We start from the raw sequence: 19,798 nt of genomic DNA, 5'->3' as shown, positions 1-19,798 counted from the left end.
TTGTGTTTAAAAAATCCAATAATATGTCTGTATTCTCAGCCTGTGTTATAGGGAACAGTGGAAAATATGGACATGAATATCAATAGTTAGTTAAGATTTAAGTTGAAAATATTATTATTATTATTCTATGTTTGACTTTTGCTTTACATTTGTACAAGTTGGCTCCAAGTCTCACTCAGAGGCCTCAAGAGACAACAAGTTGGAAGTTCATGTTGGTGTTATGCCTAGGGTGCCATATATTTGGTTTTGTATTTAGTGTTGTCCTAGTGAATGTTTAAGAAACCATAAGAAAATTATGTTTGTTTTAAAACTTGAGATTACATAGAAGGTATTTTGTGTTATTATTATTATTATTATTACTTCTGCCTTTAGTGAAGGCAGAGGTATTGTTTTCAGTTGTGTTTGTTTGTTCATTCATCCATGGACAAGATATCTCAAGAACTGCTGGACGGATTCGGATGAAACTGTCAGGGATGTTTGGCCTCATGACTGGCACAAACTAATTAGATTCTGGGCTCGATCCGGTACTGGACAAGGATTCTGAATTATTTTTCCAGTTTTTTGCTTAATTTTTGAGAGTGGTTGGGTTCATTCTCATTTTAAAAATCATCTCCAGCTAATCGTTGAGAGGATGTTGGTGTTGCCTTGTTGTTGTTGTTATTATTATTATTATTATCATCATTATTATTATTATTATTATTATTATTATTATTATTATTATTATTATTATTATTATTATATGTAACTACAATAAGCTTTGAAGTTGTTTTCAAAACATTGAACATTATACAAATAACATTTAAAATTTTATACAGATTTCAAACCACATTTAAAATAGACTTGATTTTTGGCTTTACACTGTTTTAAAAGTTATGCCATTATTTTTTTAATACTATTTTGTTTTCCTAAAAGTGTTTTTTTTTTTTATTTTTTTTTTTGCCTATTTGAATTTTAATTCTTTTTTTTCCAATTCTTTTTACAGAGGTGTCAACTACCGAAGGACGATTGGGTTGTTCTGAAGTTCTGTTTGAGAATTCTGGGAGTGCACGGACTCTTGCAGTTGAGCCAGATAGATTAGGAGTGAGTGTATAGATATTGTTGTTTGTGATTCAATGAACAATCATCTGTGTGTGTGTGTGTGTGTGTGTGCATTTGTGTGTGTGCGTGTATGTGTGTGTGTGTGTGTGTGATATTGTCCTATCGTAATCACTGTAGTGTACCTTTGGCTAGCCACTTGACACTAACATAGCGACAAATTACAAACAAAGAGGATTGATAGAAAAGCACTGAGTTGATTGGATGATTAATAAATGGTGTGATATCTCGCCGCTCTGATAATTTACTTCAGTTTAGTCAAAACAATCAGATTGTAGAAAGACAAAAATACATGGCTTTATTGGAAACCTTCCCCCAACATCATCATCATCATCATCATCATCGTTTAACGTCCGCTTTCCATGCTAGCATGGGTTAGACGATTTGACTGAGGTCTGGCGAACCAGATAGTGGCACCAGGCTCCAATCTTGATCTGGCAGAGTTTCTACAGCTGTATGCCCTTCTTAACGCCAACCACTCCGAGAGTGTAGTAGGTGCTTTTACATGCCACCGGCACAAGGGCCAGTCAGGAAGTACTGGCAACAGCCACACTCAAATTGTGTTTTTTATGTGCCAGCTGCACAGGAGCCAGTCCAGTGACACTGGCAACCACCTTGCTTGAATGTTTTTTCACATGCCACCAGCACAAGTGCCAGTAAAGCGACGGTGGTAACGATCATGCTTGAATGGTGCTTTTTACATGCCACCGGCACAGAGGCCAGTTAGCCGCTCTGGCAACGATCACACTCAGATGGTGCTCTTAGCGCTCCACTAGCACGGATGCCAGTAATCAAATTTGATTTCGATTTCACTTGCCTCAACAGGTCTTCGCAAGCAGACTTTAGTGTCCATGAAGGAAAAGTACGCATAAGTGGGCTCGTTACACCCCTGGCATAGGTGTATGCCAGGGGTGAGAGAAAAAACAATTAACAAACTAAAGACAACAACAAAGAATTTTTATTTCAAAATTGATTTGTGATTGCACAAATAGTCTGAGTTGTCAAATGAAACCATTCTTCTGTATTGTCTTCAACATAAGTGCAGGCTTGGCTTTGTGGTAAGAAGTTCACTCCCTAACCACATGGTTCTCGGTTCAATCCCACTGCATGGCACTTTGGCCGAGTGTCTTCTTGTAAAATAGTGGTTCCCAAACTGGGTGGTATTGCCCCACTGGATGTGGTGGAAAGTTCCAAGGGGGCATTGAAGGAAAGTGGGGCAATAATGGGGTAGCGATTCATGTAAAAACAACAAAATAATGGGTTCATTAGGTTAAGTTTTATTTGTGAAATACAATTGCTGTGAATTTGCTTTAGAAAGAGGTCTATGTTTGCAATGGTTAGTTGGGGCAGGGGCACTAGGAATGTAGTCTGGGTGTCAAGTGGGTAGCAGCCCAATATAGTTTGGGAGCCACTCTTCTAAAGCCTTAGACCAACCAAAGCATTTCAACTGACCTTCTTTCAATTCTGCCAGCTTGCCCCCTTTATATAACAGTGGTTTCTAATTTACATCTCTTTTTGCCAAATTGATAAATTACAGAAACATAAGCAAACTAACACTGGTTTTCAAGCAGGGGGGGGGGAGCACAAACACTGATTTAGGTCCAAGACCAGTAATTCAGAGGGGAGGGTGTTAGTTAATACCATTGACCCCAGTAAATCACTGGTATTTTAAGTCTATTGTGACTACAGGTTGGTGTATAGATAATGTTATATACAGTCAGTGCTTCTTTACCCTTACAGTTATGTTTATTGTTATTGGGAGGGGTCTCATAGAATGGGTATTATTAATTTATTATTTATGAGGAATGTTAATATATATCGAATTTTTGGTTTATTATTGTTTTTTTTAGTAAAATTACCTATTTATTTATTTCAATTTTGATTACCTAAAGCTCATGTAGAGGCTCTGATTTCAGAATCAATAATTTTGACTAGAGTATTATTAAAGTGTGTGTGTGTGTGTGGGGGGGTTATGGAGTTATACAATTAATAGGATTGTTTAAATTATATTGATTGTTGTTTGTTTATGAGGAGGATTATTGACTTCTGGCGAAATTGACCATCATGAAATTCGAACTTAGAGAGTTGGGGCAAATATAGCAAAGCATTTTTCCAACACTCTAACAATTCTGCCTACTTGCTGCCTTTAATAATCATTTCTAATTTAGGAACAATGCCAGCAATTTCCAGATGGGAGAGAGAGAGAGTTAGTGGATAGCATCGACACCCTCATCCACTGGTATGAAAAACTGTCAACTTTGGCAGGATTTGAACTCAGAAACATAAAGAGGTGGAACAGATACCACAAAGCATTTCATCTGACCCTCTAACGATTCTGCCAGATAATCACCTTCATAAAATAATGGTTGCTAATTTAGGTGCAAGACCAGCAACTTCAAGAGGCAAAGTTTCCTGATACTGTCAGTCACAGTACTTGGTTAGTCTCCATTACTCCCTAAGGAGTATAGGCCTAGTTCTCAGGTTTCTCTGACATTATTCTTCCCTGGACTGGACGCTGTTCAGTCGCTCGATTACTCATTTTCACCAGCTGAGTGAACTAGAGTGATGTGAAATGAAGTTTGTTGCTTAAGAACATCATCTGGTCCAGGAATTGAAACCAAAATCTTATGATACATATATATATATATATATATATATATATATATATATATATATATCATCATCATCATCGTTTAACGTCCGGTTTCCATGCTGGCATGGGTTGGACAATTTGACTGAGGACTGGCAAACCAGATGGCTGCACCAGGCTTTAATCTTGATCTGACAGACTTTCTACAGCTGGATGCCCTTCCTAATGCCAACCACTCCAAGAGTGTAGTGGGTGCTTTTATGTGCGACTGGCATGAGGACCAGTCAGGCGGTACTGGCAACGGCCATGCTCAAATGTTGTTTTTAATGTGGCACTTGCACAGGAGCCAGTACTTCCACACCCCAGTACTTGACTGGTACTTTAGTTTATTAAGTTAAGAGGGATGAAATGTAAAGTTGAACTCAGAACACCAGGAGCTGGAACAAATAACACATGGCACTTTTGCCAATGCTCTAATGCGTCTACAAGCTCGACACCTTAATTTAGAGATTTTATGCTTGTTTGTCTTGTAAATTACTTGGCAACCTCACTATTGCTGATGCCATGTAAAAAAGCACCCCCCCCCCCAGTTCACTCTGTTAAGTGGTTTGCATTAGGAAGGGCATCCAGCTGTAAGAACCATACGAAAGCCGACATTGGAGCTTGATGTAGTGCTCCTGCTTGTTGGATTCTGTCAAACTGTCTGATCCACGTCTGCAAGGAAGACAGATGTTAAATGAGGACAATGATGATGATGATGAGGTTGTGGGTGGTTGTTTTAAAATTAACACCTTATAGTTATGAACTTCTAAATGTATTTCATTGATGAATGACTTTTCTCTTAAATAAAATAAGAATCTTGTTTTTTTTAACTACAGGTGTCAAGCCTAAGTAACTTCAGTTCAATTCGAGCAAACTGTTGTGTTTATAAAGGTAATAATTTTCATTATTATTATTATTATTATTATTATTATTATTTTTTCCTTCTTTCTTCAAATTTTCTTCCATTTCTTGCCAAGTGTTTTCCGTACACCTAGGGCAGAGAAGCTCATTGTATGCATTCCCAGATTACACATGCAAATTCACAGGTAAAATATGTATTTAGAAAATTAATAAATAAATGAATTCATGAATGCATGTTGTTTTCACAGCTATAATGCTCTTCTCAGTACATGAGCCATTCAAGTTAACACGATTTTTTGCACTTCCTGTAGGGATGGTAAGCCTGGTATCAGTACCTTTTTTTATCATTCCTAGAGCTCCTACAATCACTGGTTCTGTAGATGCCTTGAGATGCCACATTTTTATTATCATTATTATTATTATTATTGGATGTGTCTGTTTGAATGAGAAAAGGGAATATGAAAGTATATTGTATATCAAAGGATAAACTGTTGTGTTTGGTATTTTCTTTAAAATAGTTGTTTAAGTGAAGTATTTTTGCCACTTAAATGTGGCTAACCCTTAAGGGTGGATGCTACTGTAGCTTGTAGCCCCAGGAGGACACCTCCTCCAGCTGGCTATTGACACACTATCATAGGGCACAGAAAGTATGTCAATAACCAGCTGGAGGAGGTGTCCTCCTGGGGCTACAAGCTACAGTAGCATCCACCCTTAAGGGTTAACCACATTTAAGTGGCAAAAATACTTCATGATGTGTTGCAGCTACTGTTTATACCTCGCTCAGAGATTTATTATTAGTTGTTTAAGTGTTATGGTTGTTTGATTAAGACAGGTTTGAAATTGCAGTATTTTACTGCTAGTGTGAGTGCAGGCTGTGGCTAGGTATTGGTATGACTGTGTGGTTGTTGAGTTTACTTTGTCATCAAATGGTCTAAAGTTCTATTCATTGTGTGACAACTTGAGCAAGTGGCTTCTACTGTGGCCTTGGGCTGACCACTGGCTTCTGCATTGAACTGATAGACAAACTGTTTGGAATCCCTACACTTCAGGTATGCAAATTAGGGACTCCTTCATAGAGTAACTGCTGCATCTGTTGAGTATATAAACAGTTTGACTGCTTGTTTCTCTGGAGACTGTCAGAATGATGTAGACACCTCTGATGAGAACACAATAAGGTTCGAAAATCAATAAAGGTTGTTCATCATTTTTTCAGTCTGTGGAGAAATGGTTAAAATTTGCCCTATTTATAATTATACATATACATCAATGCTCTGAATGTTTTCTCTCAAGTGTTTGTAGAGAATGACACATGATTAAGTTTATAACCTTTTGTATGTTTCCTTCCTGCTACGTCCATTGTTAGTGTCATGTGACAGTGTATTTTGCACCTAAAATGAGGCCAACATGGTTGAGTGAAAATGTTTAGTTGTAATCAAGGCACTCCAAATTTAATTTGTCTGGTGAGAGACAGGAATCGTTTGTATGTAGTGCAGAGGCTAAAATTTAGGTATTAGCTGTGTAGCTTTCTCATGAAAAGTGACAGAATGAGTTTTTTGTGTGAATAGTTATTTGTGTTTGTACTCCGTTAAAGTTTGTTAAGCCTTGGTTTGTACTTTTCATTCACAGTGTAGTAAAACAACCATGAAGGTATCATATATTTGTAGGATTCTATAGATATGTAAGTACCAAATGCAATTTAAGCTGTAGATCCAACTCACGACTGGTTCTAGGTGCAACATGTTCTTTTGTGTGTGTGTGTGTGTGTATATATATATATATATATATATATATATATATACACACATATATATGGGTACAGGATGTTACCAACTGTTCAAATAACATGAAGTATGTAAACAAAAGAGTTAAATGTCTAAACAACAAGAAAAAAAGGGTAAACAGGACAAGTACACACAGAAAAAGGACCCTTCATCAATTGTCAGCTGTCTACTTACTCCTCATTTCGAGCATTCAACGACAATATGAGTCTTCAAAGACAGTTGCCCCCATAAATTCTAAAATAGAATTTAGGATTTCTGGAGGGTCAAAGTTGGGAACAAAAACATGACCATGGAGACATACAAGGAAACCAAATGGAAACAAACATGGAGGGTTGTTAGACCAGAATGAGAGGAAAATAGTAACTGCTGGGAGAAATATTTTCTTTGGAAAAAGAAAAGATAGATGAGAGAGACAAATATCGTCTACTCTTTTGAATGTCCATGACAAATATCGTCTACTCTTTTGAATGTCCACATGAGAAAAAGAAAGGTGGACGATGGTCACGTGTGAGCAATGAGAGAGAGAGAGAGAGAGAGAAAGTGGGGGCAGAGAGAAAGACATAGAAAATGGTGAAGGAGGGAGGGGAGAAAGATGGAGGTAGTATATATATATATATATATATATATATATATATATATATATATATAGGGGTCTCTTTCATTCTTTTGTTGTCTTACCATTTCTATCAATATACATATATATATATATATGGAGTACCAGTTATATATATATATATATATATATATATAACTGGTACTCCATCAGTTGTGATGACGGAATAACTGCCTCTTGAAATTAATGTACAAGTGGCTGAGCACTCCACAAATACATGTACCCTTAACATAGCTCTCAGGGAGATTCAGCTTGGTACATAATGTGACAAAGCTGGCCCCTTGAAATACAGGTACAACTCATTCTTACCAGCTTAGTGGACTGGAGCAGCATGAAATACAATGTCTTGCTCAGGGCCACAATACTCTGCTAGGTATTGAACTCGTGACCTTACAGTCATGAGCCAAAATAATCAAACCACTTAGCCCTGTGCTTTCACTAAGACTACATTTTGCTTCTTTGTCTAAAGATTTTCTATGCCAGACCCTCACAAATCAGAAGGTTCACTTATCTCCCCAAAACAGCCCCTGTTATCATTTCAGTGTACAGATTCTTGATCACTAGCTAATTAGCCAGAAATAGCAGTCAAATCTTCCTCAAATCACACTCTACTACCTTAAAACTGGACTATGGCTGAAAAAGGTGGGATGGTCATGGTTGGAATGTATTTCACTATATCTCTATTTGATCAAGGTTGACATGATACTAAAGAAGATACACAATTACCTTTTGCTAACTAATACCTTTTCAAAGCAAAATTAACCACATATACCTCATTCCATTCCCCTCTAGGAGAAATATCTATTAAAGCGAAATGTCCGATTTTCTTCTTGCTTTAACCAAAATTATTCCAAAATGAATTTCTTTCAGGTAAATGGATCTACGAACTGATGTTGGGTTCAAAAGGTGTGATGCAGGTGGGCTGGTGTACCATAAATTGTCAGTTTTTTCAAGAGGCAAGTATTTTTTTTATCTTCTATTTCTTTCTGTCATTGAACTGTGGCCATGCTGGGGCACTAGTAGTTTCCCTCACATTCTACTTTTTTGTGATTTTTTTTTTCTTTTGCCCTCTCTGTTATGTTACCCTCTGATCCTTTATTTCATTATTCCTACAAATATATAGAATATGACTTCATGTCACATTATATCTTACAGAATGGTGTTGGAGATACAACAGATTCTTATGCCTATGATGGTAACAGACTTTGCAAATGGAATGTCAAAACTCAACGGTATGGAGAGGTGTGTATATCAATTAGGTTTCCATCTTGAAATTTATGCTTTTAACTTTTGCCTAATAATTATTGTACATTCCTTTATTTTTTTTTTTTAATATTCTTTTGAAAGATCAGGTGAGAAACTGGAAGACTCATTAGCATACCAGACAAAATGCTTTGCGGCATTGCATCTGTCTTTACATTCTGAGTTCAAATTCTTCCAAGGTTGACTTTGCCTTTCAACCTTTTGGGATTGATAAAATAAGTGCTAGTTGAGCACTGAGGTCGATGTAATTGACTCCCCCACCACCTCCCCCAAAATTGCTGGCCTTGTGCCAAAATTTGAAACCAATATTCTTCTGAAAGATTAATTGACGGTGGCACATAAAAAGCACAATTCGAGCATGATCGTTGCCAGTGCCACCTGATTGGTTCCTGTGCCGGTGGCATGTAAAAAGCATCATTCATGCATGGTTGTTGCCAGTGCCGCCTGACTGGCCTTTGTACCAGTGGCACATAAAAAGCACCCACTACACTCTTGGAGTGGTTGGCGTTAGAAAGGGCATCCAACTGTAGAAACTTTGCCAAATCGGATTGGAGCCTGCTGCAGCCTTCTGGCTTGCCAGTCCTCAGTCAAATCGTCCAACCCATACCAGCATGGAAAGCATATTTGATGGCATAAAAGTTGCACAGGCATATTAGACATGTCACTTTGAACAGCATTTATTCAGGTAAACACAAAAACACAAAAAAAATTTTTTAGTGCATTAAAGCTTCAAATATTTAAAGCAGGTTTGCATACAGGGCCTTTTTATTTGCTTCAGTCATTAGACTGCTGCCATACTGGAGCACTGTGTTGAAGGATTTTTAGTCAAATGAATTGACTTCAGCACTTATTTTCTCGGTCTCTTTTACCGAACCGCTAAGTTACAAGGGCATAAACACTCCAACTCTGGTTGTCAAGCAGTGGTTGGGGATAAAGGTGGCGAGCTGGTAGAAACATTAGCACGCCGGGTGAAATGCTTAGTGGTATTTCGTCTGTGGTTACGTTCTGAGTTCAAATTCCGCCGAGGTCGACTTTGCCTTTCATCCTTTCGGGGTCGATAAATTAAGTAACAGTTACGCACTGGGGTTGATATAATCGACTTAATCCATTTGTCTGTCCTTGTTTGCCCTCTCTGTGTTTAGCCCCTTGTGGGTAGTAAAGAAATGGGTTGGGGATGAACATAGGCACAAAGAAACATCTACATGCACACACATACACACATATACAATAGGCTTCTTTCAGTTTCCGTCTACCAAATCCACTCATAAGGTTTTGGTTAGCCTGAGGGTATAGTAGAAGGCACTTGCCCAAGGTGTCATGCAATGGGATTGAACCCAGAACCCTGTGGGTGGGAAGCAAGCTTCTTACCACACAGCCACACTTGGGGTGATTTTTTTTTTAATACATTTTTTGGTGAGTGGGGAAAAAGGACATTTTATATACTTTGAATATGGTATTAGATATTAATTCTTCATTATTATTTGATGTCTGGGAAATGAATCACAATCTCTCTGTCTCTCTCTTTCAGTCTTGGTTAACAGGTGATGTGATAAGTTGTGCAATAGACTGTGACAAAGGAACCATTACCTTTTTCCGGTATGTAATTCTTTAATTCCACTATTTTCCTAAACCACTATTTTTGCTTCAAAACTATTTAAAAGCTTTGCTTTTTGTTTTTTTGTTTGCAAGATTCTTGATGTAAATTCAAATGTTGAAACAAATCTTGTTGTGTCTTGGGAGGGTCATTACTCCAATAATAATAAACACATGCACTGATTGAATATCACCTCTTTATTGTTAGTAAGTTAAATATCTAACCAACTGACTAATCAATTGTTTGTTTAATGTGTTGGTTAGACAATCAATTGATTGTTTGTTTGTCAAAGTCCTTTTATCGCTATTTGCAACCTTCACAGTGGCTTTCCACTCCCCTCAAGGTATGCTCTGAGTCTGTCCAAGAATTTAAAAGCTGTTTTTATATTTTATTTATGTTTAAAGTCAGTGTTTAATCATGGCTATGTTCACTGTCCAACCACATGGCTTGTTTTGAATTCAGTCTCACTTCGTGGCACATTGGGAATCTGTCTTCTACTACATGCCCAGGTTGTGTCTAGCCTCCATGTCTGTTTTGACATGGTTCTTACAGGTGGGTACTCTTTGTAATGCCGACCTCTTTACAGAGTGTACAGAGTGCTTTGTTTCATGCCACCGGCATCAGTGAAGTCGCCAAGTAACTCACAGGACAAAAAAATAAAGGACTCCTTGACTTAGTGGGGTTTTAGTAAAGTGGGAGTTGGCTTTATACCAGGTGTTGAGAGGCCAAAGTGTGATAGAGAGACAAGAATAGTTGTCTTACAGTAGAGGAGATATGTGGCTACCTTGTGTTATATAAGTGTTGGTGGGAATAGCTGAAAAGAAGATACAAAATCGATAAAAAAATCAATGGAAATTGAAGTTGTGATACCAGTGCCGGTGGCACGTAAAAAAATCCATCCAAGCGTGGCCGTTGCCAGCGCTGCCTTGACTGGCTTCACATAAAATGCACCAACCGATCGTGGCTGTTGCCAGCCTCGCCTGACACCTGTGCTGATGGCATGTAAAAAGTACCCACTACACTCACGGAGTGGTTGGTGTTAGGAAGTTAGGAAGGGCATCCAGCTGTAGAAACACTGCCAGATCAGACTGGAGCCTGGTGCAGCCTACTGGCTTCCCGGACCCCGGTCGAGCCGTCCAACTCATGCTAGCATGGAAAACAGACGTTAAACGATGATGATGGTGATGGTTACAAGGTATCAGTGTGCTTTCACAATACAAGATAATGAGTTTAAGGAAGGATTTTTATATATAGGTGTGCAGCTTGGTGGTTAGTGTATTGCACTAATGATTGCTAGATGGTGAGTTTGCTTCCAGACCAGGTGGTGTGTCATGTTCTTGAGCAAAACACTTCATTCCACTCTGTCCACTTAGCTGGTAAAAACAAGCAATAATGCAAAGTGCATTGTGACCAGCAATGTATAACAACTTCCGATTGTTTGGTCAATACTGTGAAATATATTTTTTTCTTTGCCAAATAAACACATGCACTGTATACTTGTTTTTTACTTCAGCTTTATTGTTGTTCCTATTTTAGAGTCCTTTGTCATAAATCTTTGTGTGTGACCTCACACACACACACACAAAACGCATACACATGCACACACACATGCAAACACAAATGCATATGCAGATAAGGATATGTACTACAGAATGCCCAGAATAGACTAAACAGAACAGGAGGAGACACACAGAATGGAGAGTCACTGAAGAGGTCACAGGCTGTGTGATGAAAGATTTCCAGACAAAATACACTGAAATAAGAATAATAATTAAACCTACAGTGTGAAGAACAAGATGGCATGTTAAAAACACCATTTGAGCATGATCGTTACCTGCGTCGCCTTACTAGCACTTGTGCTGGTGGCACGTGAAAGAAAACATTCGAGCGAGGTTGTTGCCAGTGCCGCTGGACTGGCTTCTGTGCAGGTGGCACATAAAAAGCACCATTTGAGCATGGCCGTTGCCAGTACCACCAAACTGGCCCTCGTGCCAGTGGCACGTAAAAGCACCCACTACACTCTCAGAGTGGTTGGCGTTAGAAAGGCCATCCAGCTGTAGAAACTCTGCCAGATCAGATTGGAGCCTGGTGCAGCCATCTGGTTCACCAAACCTCAGTCAAATCGTCCAACCCATGCTAGCATGGAAAGCGGACGTTAAACGATGATAATGATGATATATATATATATATATATATGATGATGATGATGATGATATATTATATATATAATATATATATATATATATATATATATATATATATATATATATGTAGATATATATATATATCATCATCATCATCATCATCGTTTAACGTCCGCTTTCCGCGCTAGCACGGGTTGGACGGTTCGACCGGGTCTGGGAAGCCAGGGGCCGCTCCAGGCTCCAGTCTGAATCTGGCAGAGTTTCTACGGCTGGATGCCCTTCCTAACGCCAACCACTCCGTGAGTGGATTGGGTGCTTTTTACGTGCCACCTGCACAGGGGCCGGAGGGTCCGGCATCGGTCACGATCGGTTCGAGCTGTTAACGTGTCAGCGGCACGGGGGCAACGAGGTCCGGGGTACTTTGGGGATCTGGGGTACTTTGGGGATCCAGGGTACTTTGGGGATCCTTGGGGTACGGGTACTAGAATGGGTAGTGGGTAAGTGGAATTGCTGCAGAAAGCAGCCCGGGTCTTTGTAGTCACAGCATATCTCCAGAGATCTCGGTCCTTCGCCATTGCCTCAGTGAGGCCCAATACTCTGAGGTCATGCTTGACTACCTCATCCCATGTCTTCCTGGGTCTACCTCTCCCCCTGATACCTTCAACTGTTTGGGAGTGGCACTTCTTCACACATCTCTCTTCATCCATCCGCAGCACATGACCATACCATCGCAAGCGTCGCTCTTGCACACCACATCTGATGCTTCTTATATCCAGCATTTCTCTCAGGATGCTTACACTCTGTCTTGCGTGCACACTGACACTACACATCCAGCGGATCATGCTAGCTTCATTTCTTTCAAGTCTACGCATGTCTTCTGCAGTCACAGCCCATGTTTCATTACCGTGGAGCATGGCAGTTTGCACACATGCATCATACAATCTACCTTTCGCTCTGAGGGAGAGACCTTTTGTTGCCAGTAGGGGTAGGAGCTTTCTGAACTTTGCCCAGGCTATTCGTATTCTAGTGGTGATACTCTCTGTGCATCCACCTCCGCTACTAACTTGGTCACCCAGGTAGCGAAACTATCAACTACTTCTAGTTTCTCTCCCTGGAGTGTGATGGAATCTGTTTTCTGAGTGTCTGTTGTGTCTATTGTCCCTGTGCATCTGCCGCACATGAAAGCTATCTTATCTGTTAATTTCCCTTTAATGTTGCTGCACCTCTTATGTGTCCATAACTTACATTGGGTGCATCTTATGGAGTTTCTACCTGTACCTTTCCTACAGGTTGAGCAGGGCCACCTACCCGAGGGGGTGTGTGCTGAGTACCTCTTGCTGCTTACTAATACTTTGGTCTTTGCTACATTTATTCTAAGGCCCTTTGATTCCAACCCTTGCTTCCACACCCGAATTTCTCTTCTAGTTCCGGTAGTGATTCTGCTATGAGAGCTAGGTCATCGGCATAGAGGAGCTCCCAAGGGCATCCCGTTTTGAATTCCTCTGTTATTGCCTGAAGGACTATGATGAATAAAAGGGGACTGAGGGCTGAGCCCTGGTGCACACCTACTTCTACCCGGAATTCTTCACTATATTCGTTGCCAATCCTAACCTTGCTGACAGCCTCTCTGTATAGAGCCTGTACAGCCCTTATTAGCCATTCTTCAATCTCCAGTTTCCGCATCGACCACCAGATAAGGGAACGGGGAACCCTGTCAAAGGCTTTCTCCAAGTCTACAAAAGCTATGTAGAGGGGTTTATCTTTAGCTAGGTACTTCTCCTGCAGTTGTCGGACCAGGAATATAGCATCAGTGGTGCTTCTACCTGGTACAAAACCGAACTGCATTTCATCTAAACAAATTCTCTCCCTAATGAGATTGGTTATGACCTTCTCTGAGACCTTCATCACCTGGTCCAACAGTTTGATACCTCTATAGTTATTTCTATCTAGAGCATCACCCTTACCCTTGTAGCTGTTGACTATGGTGCTGCTGCACCAGTCATTGGGTATGACTCCATTGTGAACTACCTGGTTTACAATGCGGGTGACTATGGCATAGCCCACATAGCCAGCTGTTTTAAGCATCTCAGCAGTGATTCCTGATAGGCCAGGGGCTTTGCCTGGTTTCATATCCTTAATTGCCTTATCTACAAGGGAGCTGTCTATTCGGGTAGCTGGTCCCTCTACTGGGTCAACATTTGGCAGGCTCTCCTCCTCCCATTCATTCTCCTCATTCAGCAGTCTTTCATAATGGCTTCTCCAAGCCTCTTTCTTTTCACTAGTAGTAAAAGCAAGTGCCCCATCATCCATGCGGACACATTTCTCTATAACATCGCTATTTTCTCTGACACACTGTCTGGCAATCCGAAATACTTCAGCTCTTTGATCCTCGCGACGCTGGACATTGGCAAACTTCTTCTTTTCTGCTACATCTTTGGCAATGTATACCTGCCGCCCAGCCTCCCTTTTGGCTATCTGGTACAGTTCCCTGTTGCCCCCATCCTTCCAGGCTTTCCAGGCCCGTCTCTTTTCACAGATGGCTTTATCTACTGCACTATTCCACCACCACGTAATTCTAGGTCTGGAAGGGACTTTGCACCATCCACAGACTTGGTCTGTGGCACTCAGCAAGCTGTCCCGTAGGAATTCCCAGCTACCTTCTATGTCTGACGTCTGAAGCTCCTCCTCCCTCTCATCAAATTTCTTGATGAGTATGTCCCTAAATTTCTGACCATGCGAAGGGTTCTTTAGCCTCCAAATCCTTCTTTTCTGGATTGGTTTGTTTCTTGGAGTCCTTCTGGCCTCAAGCTTAAAGTCACTGATGATTAGTCTATGCTGAGGGATACATTCTTCACCCGGGAGGGTCTTTGTATTCAAGAGCAACCCTGCATCCCGTTGTCTGGTGAGGATGAAGTCTATTTGGCTAGCGGAGTCTCCTGACTGATAAGTTATAAGGTGGCAGACTGGCTTCTTGAAGTTAGTGTTGCAGATTGAAAGGTTACATGCATCACAGAATTCCAGCAGTCTAGTTCCCTCATCATTTCTGGTGCCAATACCATAGCCACCATGTACCCCAGTGAAGATACCCGATTCCCGCCCAACATGCCCATTAAAATCTCCACCTACAAAGATGAGGTCCTTGTTACTAGTCTTTGAAGTAGCCTGCAGAAGGGTATCATAAAAGTTGTCCTTCTGATCATTTGGTAGTCCCGCTTGTGGGGCATAGGCTGAGATAATCATAGCTGTGCCACTCTGTAGGACCAACCTGAGCTTAAGCACTCTATCACAAACCCTGACAACCTCTATGACCTTATCCACCCATTCCTCCGCAAGGAGAATGCCTACACCCCCTACACCTTCCGTGTTACCTTGCCAGTAGAGTTTGTTCCTAAGTGCCTTGCCCGTGAGGACCCTAGCCGAAGCATCTCTCCATCTTACCTCTTGTATGCAGCATACATCAACCTGTCTTCTCTCTAGCATCTCTACAATCTCACTAGACTTGCCTGTCAATGTACCAAATTGATAGTGCCAACTCTGAAAACTGGGAAGGAGATGTGGGGGGGACGGGGGGGATTCGGCGCCTGAGAAGAGGAGGGTTGTTGTGGTGGTGATAGTTTTCGTGGTATTTTTCTTTTGATCTCTCTTCCAACCTGACCACGCCGTGGGCAGGAGCTGGTGTTAGCAGTGGACATTCGTTATCGTCACTGAGTAACGTAATTAGGTAGAGGAAAGAAATACAGATATTCTAGAGTTGAGTTGGGGAGGGGGGGGTCCAGTTGAGAAAGGTTTCACCAGTGAAAGAGAGGGAGAGATAGTAGAGGGTGGGGGTAATATAGGGGAGCAACCAGTGGGGAAGGTTGGGGTAAGGAGGAACGATGGCAGGAAGGGTTGGTGTAGGTTCGTAAGAAATAAAAACGTAGGATATTACGAGGCGGGAGGGTACTAAAAGGGGATGGTCGGATTGAGGCAGTGTCAGGAGGAAGCGTAAGATCGGTGGGCAGTTGATGAGCTATGGCGCTAGCAGCTTGTCTTTTCACAGTGAAAGCATATGAGGAGAAGGGGTAGTGGGGGGAGGAGGAGGGAGTAGGGCGTATCCGGTGTAGATGGTGAGAACAGGGTATACTGGTATATATATGTATATATATATAGTGCGTGTATTTATTTGGCTATTCTGAAATATAACAATATCTGTTTCAAGACACAGTTTCACATGAGGAATCTTGCAAAGCAAATGCATTTATATATAAACTGTTGAAGAACTAATAGATATATGTATGTGATTTTTCTTTTTAAATTCAGGAATGGGAAATGTCTTGGAGAGGCTTTCAATAATGTCAGATGTGGCCCAGGATATGCCTATTTCCCTGCTGTCAGTTTATCCATGTCGGAAAATGTTCGTGCTAATTTTGGGGCAATACCTCTTAGATATCCTTTATCAACTGATATTTCTTGTCTGTCATTTATATCAAATGAAATGTGTACGTGTGTGTGTGTTTTTTGTTACTATGATATATCTGTATGTGTATGTTCTTTTATTCATTGCATTCCACCAAGCCTAGCATGTGTATTCATCCTGTACCTCTTATGTTATCTCTCTGTATGTATCTCTCTCTCTCTCCCCACCTTTTCTCTGTATCATGAAAGTGTGATGTGATTGGAGAAATCACCCAACCAGCCAAATTTATATTAGCTATTATTTTATAGAAATACCTGATCATAAAATAAGCATTAAAATGAAAATTTGGTAAATTCATAAATTGATGGATGTGAGGCACTGAGTGGTTTTTGTTACAAGGACAACTAATTAGGGCACTATTCTTGTATAAGAAGTTCTTGTGTTTATTTAAATGCAGATCTGGCATCATTAAGTACAGCAGATGTATGATCAAAAGTATGCCAACCATGACCAGTCCATCTGTTTGTATCTTTAGGACTATGGTTGTAGAGTGTGATCTGAAGGAATTTTGGTTACTATGTCTAACAGATTGAGTGACTATTAAGAGGCTTCCTTTTTAGTTCATCTGTACAAGACATTCTTGAAGAAGCTGAAATCTGAAAACTTACATAGGCGCAGGCGTGGCTGTGTGGTAAGAAGCTTGCTTCCAAACCATATGGTTCCAAGTTCAGTCCCACTGCATGGCACCTTCAGCAAATGTCTTCTACTATAGGCGCAGGAGTGGCCATATGGTAAGAAGCTTGCTTCCCAACAACATGGTTATAATTTCTTTGTTTTCTTTGTGGCAATCTGTAAATACAGAATTTATTTATTCATTTATTTTTTTAAATACTGAGTTTAATTATATTTTATTAGAGAAGCCACAAATTATGAGAGCATTTATCTTATATTCTTTCCTTGACAATAATGAATATATCAGGTTGAAGGATACAAACCTCTGCAAGATCCTCCACATTTAGATCTTGTCCAAGCCCAAATTTTGTTCTGTTATTTAGAAAATTTGTTACCTGTCATGGTTGAAGAGGAGGTAAGTTTTTTTCTTCTTTTTAAATACAGAGTTATTAAAAAATAATATTTCTCTATTTAATCAGCTATATTTCTTCTTTATCAATTAATATCCCCCCCCCCATATTCTTTTGTGCCTAATTTTCTGTGTCAGTCTGGATTTTGTAGTTCACAGCTTGCTATCACTTATTATTACATTTCCAAAATGATTTGCTTGAGTAAGTGTTTTCACAGTCAGGTTAACCCCACTTTTTAATGGTAGTCACTGAACTGTAAAGCGTGATAACATTCCTATGAAAATATTCCCATAAACACACAGGTTAAAATCTGTTATATGCAGTATTAGATTAACATGGCCACTTATGTACCATACTTAATGTAAATGTGAAGGGACATGGTCACTGGATCACGGTTTCGATTCCCAGACCGAGCAGCACATTGTGTCCTTGAGCAAAACACTTCATTTCACATTGCTCCAGTCCACTCAGTTGTGAATGGGTTCACCCTGCAACGAACTGGTCCCCTGGGATGAGCTTTCCAATCAGGAGGAAAGTTGACTTGCTTGTTTTAGCCATCATTTGAGAGCTAAAAATGATGTGAAGTGCATTGTGACCAGCGATGTACAACAGCATGCAATAGTCTGGTCAATCACGTAATCACTTAATATAAATACATTGTGATAGGCAAAATTTATTAACCCTAACCTTCCAGAGGTAATATCTTTTGCATTATGTTCAAAAGTATAATATGAATATATATGTGTATATATATATGTATATATATATAATATATATATATATATATATATATATATGTATGTATGTGTGTGTGTGTGTGTATATATATATATATGTGTGTGTGTATGTATTATATATATATATATATATATATATATATATATATATATATATATTATATATATATATACATACATATATATACATACAAAGGGGTTTGTATGATTGTGTATAGAAGAATATATTACTCAAAAGAATTCCAACTCCATTTTTCACGTTTTATTTATAATCTTTTAATATTAATATAATACATAAGATATGATACAGTAAAAAGAAATGAAATGAAGTATTAATTGTCTCTTCTTACTGAACAAATGAAATATTAAATGTTCATTCTTATTGAACTTTCTTGCATTTATGCAATCTTCAGGTTCATATGGTGGTGGTGGTGACAGTTGTGTTCACTGGTTTCAGCTGTGGTTGACTGGTTAAATTTTGTCCTTTATATACATTCCTGTGGATAGAAGTAGTAGTTGTTTGGATATTTTTAGAAATGATACTATACCATTTTTCAGTGTTTATTTTCAGAAATGAAGACAGCAGTACTTTTTTAGAGATCTTTATTTTTTAGATATGGGGATATGAATTTTAAACCTTAAATAAGATTATTTTTTATCATTGTTTATTAAGCTTGGGTTTGAATTATAAAGTCCTTTTCTCTCAGTTTTCTCTCGATTTCATTCTGATTGTATAGTTTATGAAATGGAAGTATTATATATGTTTTCCGGCCACTTGTTGCTAGGTGGTTACTCAGTGGTATTTGGCGGGCTTCTGGACTTTTAATTTGTTGTTGGTGCACACATTTAAGGTATAACAGTCTTATCCCCATATCTAAAAAATAAAGATCTCTAAAAAAGTACTGCTGTCTTCATTTATAAAGATAAACATTGAAAAATGGTATAGTATCATTTCTAAAAATAGCCAAGCAACTACTACATCTATCCACAGGAATGTATATAAAGGACAAAATTTAACCAGTCAACCACAGCTGAAACCAATGAACACAACTGTCACCACCACCACCATATGAACCTGAAGATTGCATAAATGCAAGAAAGTATAGGAGTTCAATAAGAATGGACATTTAATATTACATTTGTTCAATAAGAAGAGACAATTAATACTTCATTTCATTTCTTTTTACTATATCATATCTTATGTGTTATATTAATATTAGAAGATTATAAATAAAACGTGAAAAATGGAGTTGGAATTCCTTTGAGTGCCCCTGTACCTGGCTTTTGTTGACATGGAGAAAGCTTTTGATAGGGTCCCCCGATCCCTTATCTGGTGGTCAATGAGGAAACTGGGGATAGATGAATGGCTGGTGAGGACTGTGCAAGCCATGTACAGAGATGCCGTAAGTAAGGTTAGGGTTGGCAACATGTACACAGAAGAATTCAAAGTAGAGGTTGGGGTCCACCAGGGTTCAGTACTCAGCCCCCTCCTATTTATCATAGTCCTCCAGGCAATTACGGAGGAATTCAAGACAGGTTGTCCCTGGGAGCTCCTCTACGCTGACGACCTTGCTCTTATTGCTGAGTCACTATCAGAGCT

At 39.4% G+C, this 19,798-nt stretch overlaps 1 protein-coding gene across 2 annotated transcripts in view; it reads left to right on the top strand.

Moving 5' to 3' along the window:
- Nucleotides 1-19,798, top strand: part of LOC115217094 (E3 ubiquitin-protein ligase RNF123) — a 121,610-nt gene that overhangs the window by 37,988 nt on the left and 63,824 nt on the right. For both annotated transcript variants that reach the window (XM_029786694.2, XM_029786702.2), the window contains exons 4-10: nt 983-1,080; nt 4,564-4,618; nt 7,853-7,938; nt 8,138-8,224; nt 9,774-9,841; nt 16,283-16,408; nt 17,352-17,466. In XM_029786694.2, coding sequence (XP_029642554.1) covers nt 983-1,080; nt 4,564-4,618; nt 7,853-7,938; nt 8,138-8,224; nt 9,774-9,841; nt 16,283-16,408; nt 17,352-17,466 — 635 coding nt within the window. The remainder of the gene's footprint in view (nt 1-982; nt 1,081-4,563; nt 4,619-7,852; nt 7,939-8,137; nt 8,225-9,773; nt 9,842-16,282; nt 16,409-17,351; nt 17,467-19,798) is intronic.

The sequence above is a fragment of the Octopus sinensis genome, linkage group LG1 (genome assembly GCF_006345805.1).
Source record: "Octopus sinensis linkage group LG1, ASM634580v1, whole genome shotgun sequence".
Lineage (NCBI taxonomy): Eukaryota > Metazoa > Mollusca > Cephalopoda > Octopoda > Octopodidae > Octopus > Octopus sinensis.
This window is presented reverse-complemented; position numbering and strand designations above follow the sequence as displayed.